Source organism: Emys orbicularis, chromosome 4, assembly GCF_028017835.1.
Source record: "Emys orbicularis isolate rEmyOrb1 chromosome 4, rEmyOrb1.hap1, whole genome shotgun sequence".
NCBI classification, from domain to species: domain Eukaryota; kingdom Metazoa; phylum Chordata; order Testudines; family Emydidae; genus Emys; species Emys orbicularis.
In genome coordinates this window covers 156,844,037-156,863,305 of record NC_088686.1, presented here as the reverse complement: position 1 = coordinate 156,863,305, position 19,269 = coordinate 156,844,037, and the positions used below count along the sequence as shown (strand labels likewise).

The window sequence follows — 19,269 nt, the reverse complement described above, 5'->3', positions numbered from 1 at the left end:
AGAACAAGGCAACTATGGAGTGATCCACCTCTGTCTTCCACTCCTGGCTTCTTGCAGTCACAAGTTTAAGGTGGCTCCAAGCATGGGATTGTGTCCCTGCCCAACTTGGCTAATAGCCATTGATGGACCTGTCCTCCATGAACTTATCCAGTTGTTTTTTTTAATTAACTCAAGTTACACTTTTGGCCATCACAACATCCTGTGGCAATGAGTTCCACAGGTTTATTGTGTGTTGCGTGGGAAAAGTACTTGCTCTTGTTTGTATTAAACCTGCTGCCTGTTAATTTCCTTGGGTGACCCCTGGTTCTTGTGTTGTGGGAAAGGGTAAATAACACTTCTCTGTTCCCTTTTCTAACTCCGTTCCTTATTTTATAGACCTCCATCATATCCCCCTTTAGTCATCTGTTTTGTAAGCTGAACAGCTCTAATCTGTTTAGTCTCTCCTCGTATGGAGCTTGTCCTTGTCCTCCTCCATAGGAGCAGTGAGTGCAAATAATCTAACTGGTGGGAGTTATTCACTATATTTATTACAGGCTGAGAATAATGGGGTGAAACAGGAGATGGGGAAATTGGCCAGATGGGGCTAATAAAATGAGTATTTGGGCCATTGGCATCCAGTGAAGAAAGTGCAAGGGGGGCTGCATCTAGGGAGTGATGGTAAAATATAAGAAAGCAGCAAGAAGAAGAGATAAGAACGAGGCCCTGGAGAGGAAAGATTCACCACCGTTGGACAAGCGAGGGAACCACTGCAGAATGCATCTGAGCTTCCCAGCTCTGGGTGAGAAGGGACCTAGGCAGAGAGTGGACATGACAGCAGATATCACAGGGAGAGAAGCAGCTATTAATAGGTAGGTCTTACGCCACCTGGCAGTTTAACCAAGATCTTGAAGTCAATCTGGGAGCCAATTGGCAGCCATTATGGGTCACAGGTTTGGCTTGTGAAATGACACCCTGCTTAGCTGCCGAATTCTGCGCCAGCTGCTGAGTCCGACCCTAACAGCGAAGTGACGAAGGCTTGGATGCCAGTTGCAAGAGCCACAGCTAGAGAAACGGTTGTGGCCTCCCACTTCTCCTGCCGGCGCCCTGACCATTTGTGCTGGATGGGATAGTTCACACGGGTGCATTTGAATTCTCCCTCCCAGCAGGGAAATACCAGGAAATCTCGACCAGCCCATCTGCGGTTTCCTGAGGGACGTTCCCAGCCTCCATGTCCCGATGGATGAAGAAATCGCGGTGCTGCGATGATCATGCACAGCGCTACACAGGGATCTCCCTTCTAGTTAACAACGCAGTCCTGGCAACAGCGAGGGAATTGCTCTTCTCCATCGGTGGCCTCTTGGAGTGAATTAATGGTTTTAAGCGGTTGAAACTCTAAGGGCAGCCCATGGCAGTCATAAGTGGACTCTGTGGATATAGAATGAATCACCTATGAGGACGTACCTTTTGAGAGAGTTTTTTTTTTTCCCACCAGGGTCTAGGTCTCACTGAGTATCTGATTCCTGCTCTGAATTTGAACCTTCTGGCTCAGGGTCTGGTTCCGTCTCTGGATTTGAGCCACCTTCCTCCTCGGGCTCTTGATCGGGTTCTGGATGTGAACCATCTTCCTCCTCGGGCTCTGGGTCTCGCCGAGTCTCTGATTCCTGCTCCAAATCGGAACCACCCGTCTCCGGGTCTGGCTCAATGTCTGATTCCTTCTCTGGATTTGAACCGTCTTCCTCCTCCAGCTGCGGATCGGGCTCTGGATTGAAACCATCTTTCTCCTCTGGCTCTGGGTCTCGCTGAGTCTCCGATTCCTGCTCTGGGTTGAAACCATCTTCTTCCTTCACCTCTGTATGGTGCTCTGGATTGAAAAAATCTCTCTCCCTTGGTTCTGGGTCTCGCACAGTGCGTGAATCTCGCTCCGGATTGAAAAAATCTACCAAGAAAAACAGAGGAGGAATAGGTGAATGGTATTCAATTGCTTATTGTTTTCGTTTGCTTCATTTATATCCATACACTCATGTAATAACCTACTTAATGAATGGTGCAGCACACAGCTCTAGGAAATTCCCAGACAAAAGTTACGTGAAGTTTGAGAGTATTTACGTAGATGTGATTCTAAAAGCCCCATTATGCCAACTGGCGAAGGGTGTGTCCCACCCAATATTGTCAAAATATTTAGCCAAACAGTCTCTTGTAAAGCATCATATAAAACCTGGTGACACGTTGGTGAGAGTCAGGATGTATGGGTTGTATATAGAGATGCATGTATAATTTTAATATACGTTGAGAAGGCCAGAGGTGGATTAAGGTTTCATGGGGCCCTGGACCAGAGCAAGTGGGGGGGCCTCTCCCACCCTTTCCGCCTGTGGCCGCGCCCACAGCCCCACTCCATTCTGCTCCTTCCCCCCCCCCCCGACCATGCCCCTGTTCCACCCATGGTCTCGCCCATTTCCATCCCCCCACTGCAGCCCCGCAACCCATTTGCTCCTTTCTGCCCCGCCCCAGGACCGGAGAAGCTCTCCACCCCCAGACACGGCCCCGGGGCCACAGCAGGGAGTGAGAACTCCTCCAGTCCCAGTGCCACAGCCGGGGTTCGGGTGCCTGGTGCTTCTGCCGGGGAGTGGAGTCGGGGTGTGGGGGCTTCCCCTGCCCTGCCCTCCTAGCGTTGTTACCGGGGCTGGGGCACTGGGGCTTCCCCTACCCCGCCCGCCAGCCCGGTGCTCCTGAGGGGGCTTCTGCTGCCTGGTGGCAGATTTTTTCTGGGCCCCCCCCAATTAGCTGGGGTCCCTGGGCCCAGGCCCCATCAGCCCAGTGGCTAACCCACCACTGGTGAAGGCATCAGAGAAATAAACCTGCCCTTGACAAAGGAATGTGGATTAACCGATGTGGATCAAGAAAAAATGGCATGGCTGGATTACAAGCACAGGGCAATAGAAGGACATTGGCATCTAAGATAAATCAAGTGATCAAGCCAATTGAGAGAGTCAATGGACCTGAAGCTGAAGAAGCGGTGTGGTGCCTGCACCCGGAAGAAGCAGCAGCCGGGGAGAGGAACTTTATCTGGTTTTACTTTTCACAGAATTCATCTCAAAGGCATTCTGGGCTGTGAAAGGGAAGAACGGGGGGCTCCTCAGGTATCCGTCACTTTGGACAAAGGGATCAGTGCCCTCTGATTCTGTGACCAGCAGCTCCTGAGGGGCGGGTGATGCTGGTAACTTGATGCAAGTGAGAAAGCTGCTTAGGCGAAGATGGGAACTTGGGAAAGTTAAGTTTGGGTCACTAGAAAGCGTGTTACTTTTGTTTCGTTTGTAACTTTCGCTCTTGCCCTAGTATCACTTCAATCTCTGCTCTTCATTAAGGAACTCCTGTTTAGTTTTGCTATGAAGCATCTCGGCGCTGGGTATGAAAGTAAAACGAGAGTCCTCAGCCAAACTGGTGCGTGTCCTGCTTTGTGCGTGTGCTCTCTCTCTTTGGAGACAGCGGACTTAATAATTTCTGTGAGTGTCCAGTGAGGGGGACCGGCTGCTGCTGAGAGCCGTCTCTGGGGAACGTGGGCATTGGGATTCACTGAATGTCACCTGCAAAGCAAGGTTAAGACTGGCTGAGTCTCAAGGAGTTTGCTGGTGGGGCGGACGGGCTGGTGCGGCAGGGAGCTGACACACATAGGCGCCGACTTCCCCTCTGCCTGGTGGGTGCTCGACACCCCCCCACACACATCTCCCTGGCCCCGCCCCTGTCCTGCCTCTTCCCACCCCTGCACCGCCCTCGCCCTGCCCCCATTCCACCCCTCCCCCAAAGTCCCCGCCCCCTTCCTGCCCCCAGTCTACTCCCTTCCCCCAAGTCTCCACCCCTTCTCCGCCTCCTCCCCTGAGCGTGCCGCATCCCTGCTCCTCCTCATCCCTCCGGGAAAGTCCTAAACGCCGCCAAACAGCTGTTAGGTGGCGGCCGACCGGGAAGCACTGGGAGGGAGGGGGAAGAGTGGGGACGCAGCACGCTCACGGGAGGAGGAGGTGAGGTGGGGCGGGGGGAGGGGAGCTTGGCTGTTAGTGGGTGTCGAGCACCTGCTAATTTTTCCCCGTGGGTGCTCCAGCCTCAGAGCACTCACGGAGTCGGCACCTATGAGTTTAAGTGCCAGCAAAGCTGACACAGGGAAGTGACACTGGCTTACTGCTCAGGGCACCCTGAGGATGGCGTGACAAGAGATTGTAAACTCTTCGGGGCCGGCTTTTTGTGCTGTGTGTGTGCAGCACCCTCCCACTTCATCTGATGTCATTTAGGGCCCCGTGGGGGGCAGGGTCCCCTCATGTCCCCTGCAGACCCGCTTCAGGTCCTTGTCCTGTCTCTTTCTCCCCCACCCTGGCAGACGCCCAAGGGGTTCTGGGAGCAAACAAACAAAAAAGGAAAGTAATTATCCTCAAACCCGCATTATAAACCCAGGCCACCCAGCGTTCAGGCTACATTTACAACACCCAAATGTGATTGTAATATCTCTGGATGGGTTGTTGGCAGTAGGAGGGAAATTGGGATTTATGCTGACTGGCGTTTAGGACGAGCTTCCTCCACTAGGGGACGTGTGCAATGCACACTACAGGGTATGGCGCTTTGGCTCCCTCTGGTGATGTGGCTACACCGAGATTGATGCATCTGCTACAGAGTTGGGTCTCTTAGCTCAGACAGTAGGTTCACACAGGAGTGCAGTTTTCTGGGACCGTACAGGAAGGGTAGAAAGATCTGTGGGATAGGTCAGAAAGTCTGGTCTACATTCTGACCTATCCCGGGGCGGTGATGAATTTAGCAGGGCTGGTTGGAACTCAGGATTTCCATATGGCGGGAAATGCCGCCTTTCCAAATTTGTTTTGGTTCCGAATCAGAATGAGATCCCGAAATTTCCAAATTTCCGATGAAATGAAATTTTTGAAAAAAATAAAATAAATTTCAAGTCCAGTCGAAAAGCTGCGTTTTGATAATAGCAAAATATTTCATTCTGATGTTGACTATTTAAAAATATATATTATATGTTTTGACACAACTTTTCATTTCAAATAATATAAATATCATGTCATGAATGTAATATAATAGTGGTAGGACAAGACACAATGGGGTAATCTGCAGCCAGGGAAATTTCGGATAAATATTAGGGAAAATGTTTGAACTATAAGGTTAGTTAAGCTCTGGGAACAGCTTCTAGGGAGGTTGTGGAATCCCCATCACTGGAGATTTTTAAGAACAGGCTGGACAAAGTTGACAACCTATGTTGTGACCTAAAATTCATATAATCTGTTAAACTCATTTAAATAAATAAAACTAATATGCTAAATCAATCAGCCCCCCCTCTCTTAAGGAGAAAAAACAGCCTCTTTAACTACTTTTTGAGGTCAGGCCAGGGGCACCAGAACAGGGAAGGCCAGGGGGCCATGCCCCCCCCCCTGTTAAAAGTGGAAGGATGGAAGGACTATATCCTTCTACTTTTCACCAGCCGTAAGGGTGAGCGATGGGAGGGAGGGGGTGGAGAGGAGCAAGTGGGCGGTGGGGTCTTGGGGGGGGGGGAAGAGGCGGTGCAGGAGCTGGGCCTCAGGAGAAGGGGCGGCACGAGGGCGGGGGTTAATGGAGAAGGGGCGGTGTGAGGGTGGGGCCTTGGTGGGAATGGGTGGTACCAGGGCGGGGGCTCAGGGAGAAGGGGCAGGGCTGGGGCGGGGTTTTGGGGGAAAGGCCACAGTTTGGGCACCTATGCCCCCCCCCCCCCCCCCGCTTTAGGGCACTTCTGCTGCTCCTGGGTCAGACTTTATAAATCTAGCACAATATGACAGTTCTACTAGAAAGTCAGGGCCTATGCTTGAGATGCAACTTACCATATTCTGAAGGTTGCAAAAGCCAATTTGTGCCTGGGAATAAGATTTCTAAACACTCCAGAAAGTCTCGGCAGGATGACTCCCCCCTTTTCTGTATGTAAATCAGCAATTTCCTAATTCTGGCCACTTTGTCTTGTAGCTGGTTCATGCTGTCGTACTCCTCCTCTGTGATGACGGACTGGGCTAGTAACTCATCCAAGACGCTCTCGGGGTCTCTTTGAATGATTCCTATCAGCTCTTTGCGTTTGGTGCGTATAACTGTGTATTTGTCGCCAGTGGCCATTGCTACGGAATCCCAGGATCTGGAATGATTTAATAATAAAATGACATGAGATGCAAGAACTAGAGTTAGAGAAGGTGCTAGGGTTAGAATCACAGAAATGTCGGGCTTGAAGGGACTTCAAGATGTCATCTAGTCCAGCCCCCTGTGCTGAGGCAGGACCAAGTAAACCTAGGACATTAGGTTTCAGAGTGGTAGCCGTGTTAGTCTGTATTAGCAAAACCAACAAGGAGTCCTTGTGGCACCTTAGAGACTAACAAATTTATTTGGGCATAAGCTTTCGTGGGCTAGAACCCACTTCATCAGATGTATGGAGTGGAAAATACAAGAGCAGTTATAAATACATGAAAAGATGGGAGTTGCCTTACCAAGTGTGAGGTCAGTCTAACGAGACAATTCAATTGACAGCAGGATACCAAGGGAGGAAAAATAACTTCTGAAGTGGTAAGAGAGTGGCCCATTTCAGACAGTTGACAAGAAGGTGTGAGTAACAGTAGGGGGAAATTAGTATTGGGGAAATTAGGTTTAGGTTTTGTAATGACCCAACCACTCCCAGTCTTTATTCAGGCCTAATCTGATGGTGTCCAGTTTGTAAATTAATTCCAGTTCTGCAGTTTCACGTTGGAGTCTGTTTTTGAAGTTTTTTTGTTGAAGAATTGCCACTTTTAGGTCTGTTACTGATTGACCAAAGAGATTGAAGTGTTCTCCTACTGGTTTTTGAATGTTATGATTCCTGATGTCAGATTTGTGTCCATTTATTCTTTTGCATAGAGACTGTCCGGTTTGGCCAATGTACATGGCAGAGGGGCATTGCTGGCACGTGATGGCATATATCACATTGGTAGATGTGCAGGTGAACGAGCCCCTGATGGTGCAGACATCAGTGACCGGTTTTTGTCCAACCTGTTCTTAGAAACCTCCAGCAGTGGGAATTCCATAACCTCCCTTGGAAGCCTGTTCCAGAGCTTCGCTGCTCTCACAGTTAGAAAGTGTTTCCTAATATTTAACCTAAATCTCCCTTGCTGCAGATTAAGCCCATTACTGCTTGTCCTATCTTCAGTGGACATGGAGAAAAACTGATCACTGCGCTCTTTGTAACAGCCTTGTAAATATTTGAAGATTGTTATCAGGTCCCTCCTTTGCTTTCTCTTCTCTAAACTAAACATGCCCAGGTCTTTCGACCTTTCCTCATAGGTTATGTTCTCTTATCATGTTTGTTGCCCTCCTTTGGACTCTCTCCAGTTTGGCCACATCTTTTTTAAAGTGCAGTGCCTAAAATTGGACACAATACTCCAGCTGAGGCCTCACCCGTGTCCAGCTGTTAAACAATCTGTGAGATTCATCAGATTCCTCCATTTCTTCTTGTAAGCAGAATGGTTCCACTATCAGAACTGGGCAAATAAAAGATGTTTTGGTTCATTGGCAATTCAAAAAAATAGAAATAAAAAAATTGGGTCAAATGAAATGTTTTGTTTGACCTGAAAAAACAAACACTTGTTCCATTTTGAGCATTTTTAAATGCTTTTGATTGTTGTTGTTTTTTTCCAAACAAAATTAAAGGACTTTTTGGAACAATCATTTCAAACTGATAAATTGAAACGTTTGGTATCAGAAATGTCAAAGTTTAAATGTTTTGGTTTTTCGGAGTGTGTTTTTAGACTTCATTTTTTTCCAAACCAAAATGATTCAGTAAAATCAACATAAATGTATAAACTGTTTTGTTGTTGCTGAATCTGCGTTTTTTGCCAGAGTAAGTTTCATATGAAAAATTCTGCCTAGCTCCAGCTGCAGTACCTACAGGGGTGGAACTGTTCACAGTTCTGTCACTTCACAGGTATCTGGGCCGAGACTTCAGCTCTTAGTCCAGGGGGAATCAATTATTTTTTGTCATGGTCCAAATTTCTTGGTCAAGATATGGACTCCAGAGAAACATTTTTCACACTGCAAGTGTCCATGTTCAATGAACATGTACAATGCTGTGAAATATACCCAGGGCCTATTGCTTATATTTTTAATGCATTAAATGAAAAATAAATTCAAACCGCTATATAACCTAAAAAAAACCCTCCAAGAAAGATGTAATAAATTACAGCTAAGCCTTTGAGAAAGTACTTAGATAAAATGTCAAATAGATGCAAATATTAGCATTAAAACACTTTCAGACAACGGTTTTAAGTTTTGACTGAGTATTGTCAAATACAGTTGTTATAGGCATAGCTGTATATAGATAACATATAAAAAACGTTTCGGCCTTTTGTGGCTTCTTTAACGTAAGTATCCGAGTCTGAAAGAAAATAACACTTCGTACACATGGACTCTTCATCCTTTCACTACAGAGTCAGAAGTCTCTGGAAACCGTCTCTTGCCTGGTGATTTCTCTGACCTGTGTTTGCAAACCCACAACCCTCCCGGAGGCCTCCCAACTTGTGGTGGATTCTCACCCAGATGCTAACATCTCCACCCTGCAGTTCCATGCCTACTGGTGGCTTTGCCCCACCCAGTGTTGGTGGGTGTTCCATCCACCCAGTGGCCTGGATGACCTTAGGGGCATGCTCCCCAGCACCTGATAGCCTTAGGGACCCATGGCTGCAGGTGCTTCCCCCTCAGATCCTCCCCAAGCAGTGATGGCAGGTGCCCCTGCTGTCCAGTGGCCTCTGGTTCCACAACAGAACAATGCTTCACCCCCTCTCATCTTCCCATCCTGCACTGGGAGCAATCTCACCTTCCTGTTGGCCTTTGTGTCCTAGCTGTTGCTCTACTTAACCCTTTATAGCCTATGAGCCAATGTCTTCATGGATGCTGGGTCATAGGCAGCCTTTGCTGGTTGTGCTGGGGCTTTGCTGATCCTGATGAGTGTACCTCAGTGGCTCAGGGGCTTCTCCCTGGTCAGAGTAATTTTCCATTCCTGTCAGGGCCAGCTACCGGCTGCGTGCTGCCCCTGAAACTGCTGACTGAGGGATGGGGAGAATAAGGAGGGAGGCAGCCAGCAACTCTCATGCCTGTAAGATTCGTTGGTGCAGGGTGAGCTCCTCTCCGTTCTCTGCAATCCCAAATCTACACCGGGACAGGAAGGGCTGGAACAAAGCGTGTCCTGCTTCCCTCTGAAGCCCCGAGTCCTGGCGCGATTCCAGGCAGGGCTGGAAGTCCAAGTCCTGGCACACCCTGCGGTCTGCTGAAAAGTCTCTGGCGGTCCAGGTTTGGACTACACGGGCTACCTATTGACAACCCCATCTTAGCCCATGCAAGGAAGAGGTCAGGGCCAGTTCAGATAATGCTGCCAAAATGTAACTGCAGCTCTTGGGCCTTTTATTTTTCCAAGTTAGGGGCTGAGAAAATTGTCCCCCCGCCCCCAAACACCTTCAAAACTCCTGTGCAGCTGCTCCTTTCTCTAGCCGCCATTTCAGAGGAGAAACGGAGGGGCTACTGCTTTTGTCAGATGGCTACCAGCTTGGCTAGCCAAGTCAGTACTGGGTGCTTCTCTCCTGTTTCTGGCACTGGGGAGGTAAGATTTAGAGGCAAGAGTGGAATAGCCATAGTCCTATTTCAGAGCAGAGTGAAATATCCTTGCATGTTTCACTTGGGCCTTTCAGTGACAATCATTTGACCCAGTGCTGATGCGTGGCCTGCATTAAATTCCCTGGCCGGTGCTAGACAGGAGGTCAGACCGGATGATCATAACGATCTGTGGAAGTGGAAAAAGGGATAAAGGGAATTTAAACGCAAATATCTTAGTTTCTAAAAATAAAGCAAAAGTCAGGCTAACACTAACTCTAATAACGTGAGACTTTAAGGCAGGGCCTGGGCGAGTGGGGAAGCAAGTGGGAAAAACTGTAAAAGATACTGTTTTGACCTTATGTTAAATAAAAATAAACGCAGATTGTAGCAGAAACTGCTGAAAAACGTAAAATATCAGGAAGAAATGTGTATAAACAAGACGCGGTTGTTGATCATTATTGTATGCAACAAAATTGTTTATCTGGCGGAGACCTGCCTAGGAAGGGGGAATCCCTGTCCGTGTGCACTCTCCCCCTTGCAATTGCTTAAAAATAAACTGTCTCTAAATTGTTGCAAACAACCCTAAGAGTGAAGACTGTGTTTTCTTCCACAGATCCCTTTTGACCTTAAACTCTATGAATCTCCAAAAAAATAGATCATCATAGAGGCTGGTCTCCTCATCCTAGCCCTGCTTCTGCTCGGCCAAACTCAGTCTACGTACGACACGAGGAAAAGCGCAGTGGGCAGCTCAGGATCTGGCCGAAGAAATGTTTACCCGGAAGGAGGCTCAGGTGTTTATTGAAAAGTAGTACCTACCTCCCAGGGTCTGCGAGAGTCGAGAGAGATCCCACCTCCCAGCGAGGTGTCTGCTGTGCGTTATAGAGCAGAAATGCAGAGTCACTCTAGGCGAGAGATCCTGTCTTGCAGCGTGGCTCTGTTTCATACAGCAGAAAAGCCGAGTTGCTCTCTAGAGCTTGTCTTCCAGGGAGGAATCGGCTCTGCTTTCGGTAGCAGAATAGCTGAGTCAGGCAGGGGTTGTGAGCCGGATATGGGGACAAGGGCATGGCTGGCTTCTCTCTGGGCATCTGGGAAATCAGCGCAAGAGAAGTCACAACCCAGAGACACTTTGCATCCTCCTCCCCTCGTGTGACGCTTGGCACAGTCCCTGATGCTATTTGTGTCTGGCCGGGGATGAGCCAAGATGAAATGGAGGTGGTGTGAGCTTAGGTCACGGTGTTCATTACAGTGCCTGCCTGCCCTTCATCATGCAGCATGGCTGGCAGGCCAAGGCGAGCTGCATGAGGTGGAGGGGGAAGGGCAGTTGGTTTCTGTTCCCCCCCACCACCACGCATGGACTGTTTTGGGTTGGCTTATCTGGGTGGGTGCTGCCACACTAAAACTAGGGTCCTGCATACCACTGGCACCTAAAACACCTTTCACTTTCAGGATCTTGAGGAGCCTATTTGCAACTTTAGGCACTTAAATAGCTTTAGCATCTGGTCCTAAGTAATACGTTCCCGGCAGACATATGGAGAAGTTAGATAAAAAACAACACTCTTGGTGGATGGTTGCAACGTAACACAACTTTTATTCTTAGTGTAATGACCGAGGCCCCCAAATGATGAATGATCGCTATTCTTAGTAAATAAACCAGAGTCTTGTTACCCGAAATTGGGCCAGTTAGTAAGCTGAGGGACGACTAATGACCCACCAGAGTTTGGCAGAAAGCAGCACGTTTATTATACTGATAGCTAAGCTCAAAAGAAGGGGGGGGGAGGGGAGTCACACTCGCATACTCACGCTCCCAGGACAGGCACGGCACTGGAGATGTCAGGATCCTTCAAGGTAAGTGTCCCACAGCACAGCGATGGACGGTGCGATGAAGGTAAGTCTTCCCAAGGCACGGTGGAATGCAACGTGGCGAACCACTGGCCAGGCGGTCCGGGCGAAGGGCCTTCACGGGAGGTACAAGCTTGTGAGTGCACTCCTGAGCACATGCCCCCTTCCCCTTTTAAGGACCTGCTCCTCATGGCCTGCGACTAGAGATGACTTGGCTGCGTCTGGTTGGTCACACTCCACCTTGGGCAGTGTCCATGCGGCATCCATGCATTGGGCATGTGATTGCTGCCTAATTAGCGTTCCAGACACCTTGTTTACCTGGGAGCTCTTCTGATCTTCCAGCTGCTCAACCAGCCCATTCATCCCACAAGCATTCCAGGATGGAGAGAGAGGGGGAAAACCACTTCACAGGTATTCAACGAGGGAGAGGAGACAAAAGGGTGGGGGAGTGTAACAGATCTTTTGAGCATACAGGTTATACAGAGCATACAGATCACTGCTGCTCCTACAACAAGTCCCATCAACCTTTTTGTTCTTTGTAGGTGAACCAAAGTCCCAGCATGCCTTGCGGTTATAATTTGTTGTATTTCAGATGAACCTAAGCTGAACTTTAGCTAACCTAGTCCAGATACCAAGAAAAGGGTCACTTGTAATTGGTATGTGGCAGGCGTTTCCTGTGGTTAATTAAAATAATCTATTGGAAGATGTGTTTTGCTGATCAGGAAATTGCTCTAACCAATGTTTCCTGTCATAATGATTTGGTTACAGAGATCTTTTGCAGCTGATAAAATAATGGATGGTTGAACAGATGCCATTAGCTTATCAGTTGATAAGTTGGAGAGTGGTCAGAGAAGAGCCATGAGAATTATCAAAGGATTAGAAAACCTGCTTTATAGTGACCGACTCAAAGAGCTCCATTTATTTAGCTTCACAAAGAGAAGGTTAAGGGATGACTTGATCACAGTCTATACGTATCTACAGGGGGAACGAATATTTAATAATGGGCTCTTCAATCTAGCAGAGAATGGTCTAACACAATCCAATGGCTGGAAGTTGAAGCTAGAAAAATTTGGACCGGAAATAAGGCGTAGATTTTTAACAGTGAGAGTAATTAACCATTGGAACAATTCAGCAGGGTCGTGGTGGATTCTCCATCACTGATCATTTCTAAATCAAGACTGGATGTTTCTTCTGAAGATCTACTCTAGGAATTATTTGGGGGCAGGTCTCTTGCCTGTGTTACACAGGAAGTCAGACTAGATGATCACAATGGTCCCTTCTGGCCTTGGAATGAATGAATCAATTATGTAAATCAGATACCATGAAAAGAGGTTCACAGTCCATAGGTCATTTTCTTTGTCTCTTTTCTGGAAACCCGCACAGTCTATAAAGGGATGCCTGTTTTTATAGCAGTGTGTTGTCATAGACAAAATAGTGTAATTGATAAGGGATATACATAAGTGCCCTGTAATTGGTAAGATTAATAATGGACAAAATGGACAAGGAACATTTGGTATAGCAGATGTGTTCTGAAATCAATGTAACAGCTAACCAGTAATCTACTGATTCATGTCTAAGCCTTAAGAGCTAATTGTGATTGCAAATTTTCCCAGTGGTAATTAAGTAATTACAGCTGTCATTGGCTTATTGATTCAAAATCAAATCAAATCACGAGAAAGGATTATCTTTGTTCTACACCAGTATATAAGGGGACATCATTTTGAGAGCTAGCTAGAAGAATCCAATGCTGCTAAACTGCTGCCCAGATCGGTTTAGTATAGTTCCCTGAAAACATCGATCCAAAGTGCAGCGGCAGTCAAAAAAGCTAACAATGTTAGGAACCATTAGGGAAAGGATAGATAATAAAATTGAAAATATCATACTGCCTCTATATAAATCCATGGTATGCCCACACCTTGAACACTGTGTGCAGTTCTGGTCGCACGATCCCAAAACATATATTAGAATTGGAAAAGGTAGACAGAAAGAAACCAAAAATGCTTAGGGGGTATGGCACAGCTTCCATCTGAGGAGAGATTAAAAAGACGAGGACTGTTCATTTTAGAAAAAAGAAGACTAAGGGGGAATATGGTAGAGGTCTATAAAATCATGACAGTATTAGTAGTAGTATTAGGGGTCACCAGATTAAATTAATAGGCAGCAGGTTTAAAACAAACAAAAGGAAGTACTTCTTCACACAATGCACAGTCAACCTGTGGAACTCCTTGCTGGAGGATGTTGTGAAGGCCAAAGTATAACTGGGTTCAAAAAGGAATTAGTTATGTTCCTGGAGGATAGGTCCATCAATGGCTATTAGCCAAGATGGTCAGGGATGCAACCCCATGCTCTGGGTGTCCCTAAGCCTCCAACTGCCAGAAGCTGGGACTGGACAACAGGGGATAAATTGCTTGAAATTGCCCTGTTCTGTTCGTTCCCTCTGAAGCATCTAGCACTGGCCACAGTCAGAATACAGGATACTGGGCTAGATGGACCATTGGTCTGATCCAGTACGGCCATTCTTATGTACACTTTTCCTTTCTGTATTCTACTGTGTTAATTTTTGACTAATAATCTCTGATTAAACAATCCCAATTGAGCCGATTATTTGACATCTTGCTGAGTTATTCTTGTTATTTAAATTCAAACACGCAACACTGTTTAAGAATTGCTCAGCCATCAAGATCTTTTAGAAAAGGCAGGACAGAGGCCTGAAAGAATTAAAAAAAACCCCAGAAGTCTAATTGCGGGATTTCTTAAGACTTTCTAAATAGCCCGAGGAAAGTCAGTATTTGCAGCCTTGCTCAAGAGTGTACCCCTCGTGTAGATTGAAGAGACTTCCCTTTTTCCCTGTCTGTGAATGAATGAATTGAAGTACAGATATCAAATATTAAGATACTATATTATCTTGTCCGATACAGTAGAGGGAAAAATAGGGAACTAGATGGAATAAACTGTTGTGATTAAATGAAGAAATATGTGGAAAAGGGAAGTCGACTGTAAGTAGGCTTGGCAGAATTGAATTTTTTTTTTAAATAATTTCGATGGATAATATCAATGATTATTTTAAAGCTTTTTTATGATTTTTATCAATTTGAGTTTTCACCGTTGCGAGGGTATTATGGGGGAGGGTCAGACAACAGCGGGGGTCAGACAGTAATTATATAAAGACAGTAGACTTTGAGATGCAAAAAGATAAAGCTTTATAACCACTAAAACAGAAATTGTCAACATCACATGTCAAAATGTACAAAGTCAATAGCCTTAAATCAAACGCTGCTAAGTTCTTGGGCAGGAATTTTCTTACTTTGCCTCTTTGTAAGTGTTGATGATTATGGATGGAAATATGTTTTCGCCGGTTTGTGCGTGTAGGGTGAAATTGACATTTACTGATAATAATCTAGTACTTTCAAACCTATTTATATCCTGTCTCTGCTTTGGGTTGGGGAAGGTGATGGCTGGATGGGGCAATGGCTCCCTCTTGTGTCCCGTAGATGGAGTCTCTCCTCAGTGCTGTAGTCAGGATTTCTATTAGTTTGGCTTTCTGATATTGTCCTATCGCTCTGTTGAAACGGTTCCTTCCCCTGTGCAACCTCACCCTTTCTGCACTGCATTTCACCGGCCATCACGTTACTCAGTTACCTGCATCTTTTAGCCTGGAGCCCTTCACAATCCTCCCACACCAAAATAATTTGGTAGCGTCAGTAAATTTCCCCTCTCACTGTTCACCCTGTAATCCTGGGCCATTAATAAAATACTGAACAGTCCTGATCCTATCTGTGATCGCTGGGACCTCTGTTAGCCCCTTCCCCAACTCAGAGCATATAAGCAACATCCTAACGCTGAGACCATAAAACTGGTCAGCAGGGATGAGTTTGAAGAGCTAAGGCCAGAAGGCACCATTAGATCTAGTCTAGATTAAACTGGAGAAATTCACCCAGTTCCCCCTGAACTGAGCCCAGTAACTTGTGGTTGGCTAAAGCATCTTCCAGAAACCACCAGGCAGTTGCTTATTCTGGGGTTGGTCGCTCTCAGTCTCTCCTGTGGCAACTGTTCCATAATTAAATATCCATTGGGTCAGCTACAGAACGAGCAATTGACTCCCTAGCCCACTGGCCAGGGCACGTGCCAAAGAGGAGGGAGTCCCAGGTTGGAGTCCCTGCTCTGCTGCTTATTTCATTAGCCTGGTGATTAGGGGATGCGGGTGGGGTGTCAGAGACCAGGGTTTAAGTCCCTGCTGTGACAGAGATTTGAAAACTGGTCTCCAGCCTCCTAAGTGCCCTAATCCCTTGGGTATGCAGAGATCACTCCTTCTAGCTGGTCTAGAGCAAGGGGAATTAGGTGCCTGAATAAAACCTTGGAGGTTCTGGCTCAGCCCTGCCCCTTTCCGCGGTATTTCACTCCTGGCTAGTTTAGGGGGCTCCCTGCTCAGCTTCACGGTTTCTGTGCCCCCCCCCCCTTCACAGGTGTCCAGCTTTTCCCACGCACTGTAGGGGGAGCCTGAGTCCCTCCGTCAGACAATAGTTTCACGCCTTTTTTCAGCCCAGACGCCATAGCACTGGGATCATGGAGCCCGCTCAGATCACCGCGGCAATTATGAGCACTATGAACACCACGCGCATTGTCCTGGAGTATATGCAGAGCCAGAACATGCCAAAGCAAAAACAGGCAAGGAGGTGATTGCAGCGCGGCGACGAGAATGATGAAGAAATTGACATGGACATAGACCTCTCCCAACGTACGGGCCCCAGCAATGTGCTAATCATGGTGTTACTGGGGCAGGTTCATGCTGTGGAACGCTGATTCTGGGCCCGGGAAACAAGCACAGACTGGTGGGACCGCATCGTGTTGCAGGTGTGGGACGATTCCCAGTGGCTGCGAAACTTTCGCATGCGTAAGGGCACTTTCATGGAACTTTGTGACTTGCTTTCCCCTGCCCTGAAGCACCAGAATACCAGGATGAGAGCAGCCCTCACAGTTGAGAAGCGAGTGGCGATAGCCTTGTGGAAGCTTGCAACGCCAGACAGCTACCGGTCAGTCGGGAATCAATTTGGAGTGGGCAAATCTACTGTGGGGGCTGCTGTGATCCAAGTAGCCCACGCAATCAAAGACCTGCTGATATCAAGGGTAGTGACTCTGGGAAACGTGCAGGTCATAGTGGATGGCTTTGCTGCAATGGGATTCCCAAACTGTGGTGGGGCGAAAGACGGAACCCATATCCCTATCGTGTCACCGGAGCACCAAGCCACCGAGTACATAAACCGAAAAGGGTACTTTTCAATGCTGCTGCAAGTCCTGGTGGATCACAAGGGATGTTTCACTAACATCAACGTGGGATGGCCGGGAAAGGTACATGATGCTCGCATCTTCAGGAACTCTGGTCTGTTTCAAAAGCTGGAGGAACGGACTTTCTTCCCGGACCAGAAAATAACTGTTGGGGATGTTGAAATGCCTATCGTTATCCTTGGGGACCCAGACTACCCCTTAATGCCATGGCTCATGAAGCCGTACACAGGCAGCCTGGACAGGAGTCAGGACCTGTTCAACTATAGGCTGAGCAAGTGCAGAATGGTGGTAGAATGTGCATTTGGAGTTTAAAAGCACGCTGGCGCAGTTTACTGACTCGGATAGACCTCAGCAAAGCCAATATTCCAATTGTTATTGCTGCTTGCTGTGCGCTCCACAATATCTGTGAGAGTAAGGGGGAGACATTTATGGCGGGGTGGGAGGTTGAGGCAAATCGCCTGGCCGCTGATTACGCGCAGCCAGACACCAGGGCGGTTAGAAGAGTACAGCAGGGCGTGGTGCACATCAGAGAAGCTTTGAAAACCAGTTTTGTGACTGGCCAGGCTACGGTGTGAAACTTGTTTGTTTCTCCTTGATGAACCCCCCCTCCCCGGTTCACTCTACTTCCCTGTAAGCTAACCACCCTCCCCTCCCCCTTTCGAGCACCGCTTGCAGAGGCAATAAAGTCATTGTTACTTCACATTCATGCATTCTTTATTAATTCATCACACAACTAGGGGGATAACTGCCAAGGTAGCCCAGGAGGGGTGAGGGAGGAGGGAAGGAAAAGGACACACTGCAGTTTAAAACTTTAAAACTTTAACTCTTATTGAAGGCCAGCCTTCTGATGCTTGGGCAATCATCTGGGGTGGAGTGGCTGGGTGGCCGGAGGCCCCCCCACCGTGTTCTTGGGCGTCTGGGTGAGGAGGCTATGGAACTTGGGGAGGAGGGCTGTTGGTTACACAGGGGCTGTAGCGGCGGTCTCTGCTCCTGCTGCCTTTCCTGCAGCTCAACCATACGCTGGAGCATATCAGTTTGATGCTCCAGCAGCCAGAGCATCGACTCTTGCCTTCTGTCAGCAATCTGACGCCACCTATCATCTTCAGCCCGCAACTTGCTCTGTTCAGCCCGCGATTCAGCCCGCCACCTCTCCTCTTGTTCATATTGTGCTTTTCTGTAGTCTGACATTGACTGCCTCCACGCATTCTGCTGTGCTCTGTCAGCGTGGGAGGACATCTGGAGCTCCGAGAACATGTCATCCCGAGTCCTACGTTTTCTCTTTCTAATCTTCACTAGCCTCTGCGAAGGAGAAACGTTTGCAGCTGGTGGAGGAGAAGGGAGAGGTGGTTAAAAAAGACACATTTTGGAGAACAATGGGTACACTCTTTCACGTTAAATTTTGCTGTTCACATTACACAGCACATGTGCTTTCGTTACAAGGTCGCATTTTTCCTCTTATATTGAGGGCCTGCCGGTTTGGTGTAAGAGATCACTCACGCAGTGCCAGGCCACAGATTTCGGCTTGCAGGCAGCCATGGTAAGACACAGTCTTTTGGCTTTTTTAACCTTGTTAACATGTGGGAATGGTTTCAAACAGTAGCGCTCTCATTTCCCATACCAAGCACCTGTTGGGTTGGCCATTTAAAATGGGTTTGCAATGTAAAAGGAGGGGCTGCGGTTTCCGGGTTAACATGCAGCACGAACCCAACTAACCCCCCTCCCCACCCCCAACACCCAATTCTCTGGGATGATCACTTCACCCCTCCCCCCCACCGCGTGGCTAACAGCGGGGAATATTTCTGTTCAGCCGAGCAGGAACGGGCACCTTTGAATGTCCCCTTAATAAAATCACCCCATTTCAACCAGGTGACCGTGAATGATATCACTCTCCTGAGGATAACAAAGAGAGATAAGGAATGGATGTTGTCTGCATGCCAGCAAACACCGGGACCATACGCTGCCATGCTTTGTTATGCAATGATTCCAGACTACATGCTACTGGCCTGGCGTGGTAAAGTGTCCTACCATGGCGGACGGAATAAGGCAGCTCTCCCCAGAAACCTTTTGCAAAGGCTTTGGGAGTACATGAAGGAGAGCTTTCTGGAGATGTCCCTGGATGATTTCCGCTCCATCCCCATACACGTTAACAGACTTTTCCAGTACCTGTACTGACCGCGATTGCCAGGGCAAATTAATCATTAAACACGCTTGCTTTTAAATCATGTGTAATATTTACAAAGGTACACTCACCAGAGGTCCCTTGTGCGCCCTCAGGGTCTGGGAGCACGCCTTGGGTGAGTTCGGGGGTTACTGGTTCTGGGTCCAGGGTGACAAACATATCCTGGCTGTTGGGGAAACCTGTTTCTCCGCTTCCTTGCTGTGAGCTATCTTCATTGTCTTCATCATCATCTTTCTCGTACCCCGAACCCGCTTCCCTGTTGCGTGATTCTCCATTGATGGAGTCAAAGCACAGGGTTGGGGTAGTGGTGGCTGCACCCCCTAGCATGGCATGCAGCTCCGCGTAGAAGCGGCATGTCTGCG

At 47.8% G+C, this 19,269-nt stretch overlaps 1 protein-coding gene across 1 annotated transcript; it reads right to left on the bottom strand.

Annotated features, from left to right (window-relative positions):
* Window positions 1–1,481: 1,481 nt before the first annotated feature.
* On the bottom strand, window positions 1,482–6,114 carry NOL3 (nucleolar protein 3). Its single transcript, XM_065402902.1, has 2 exons — window positions 5,832–6,114; window positions 1,482–1,915 (listed from the first exon to the last, which is right to left on the bottom strand). Exons 1-2 carry the CDS (start codon window positions 6,112–6,114, stop codon window positions 1,482–1,484), a joined length of 717 nt encoding a protein of 238 aa, XP_065258974.1.
* Between the last annotated feature and the right edge of the window lie 13,155 nt (window positions 6,115–19,269).

Bases quoted from the DNA above. Each gene is read 5' to 3' on its own strand.
- NOL3 (XM_065402902.1), bottom strand. From the start codon at position 6,114: ATGGCCACTGGCGACAAATACACAGTTATACGCACCAAACGCAAAGAG. The intron at 1,916-5,831 runs GTAAGTTGCATC...TTTTCTTGGTAG, and splicing joins TTTGCAACCTTCAGAATATG to ATTTTTTCAATCCGGAGCGA.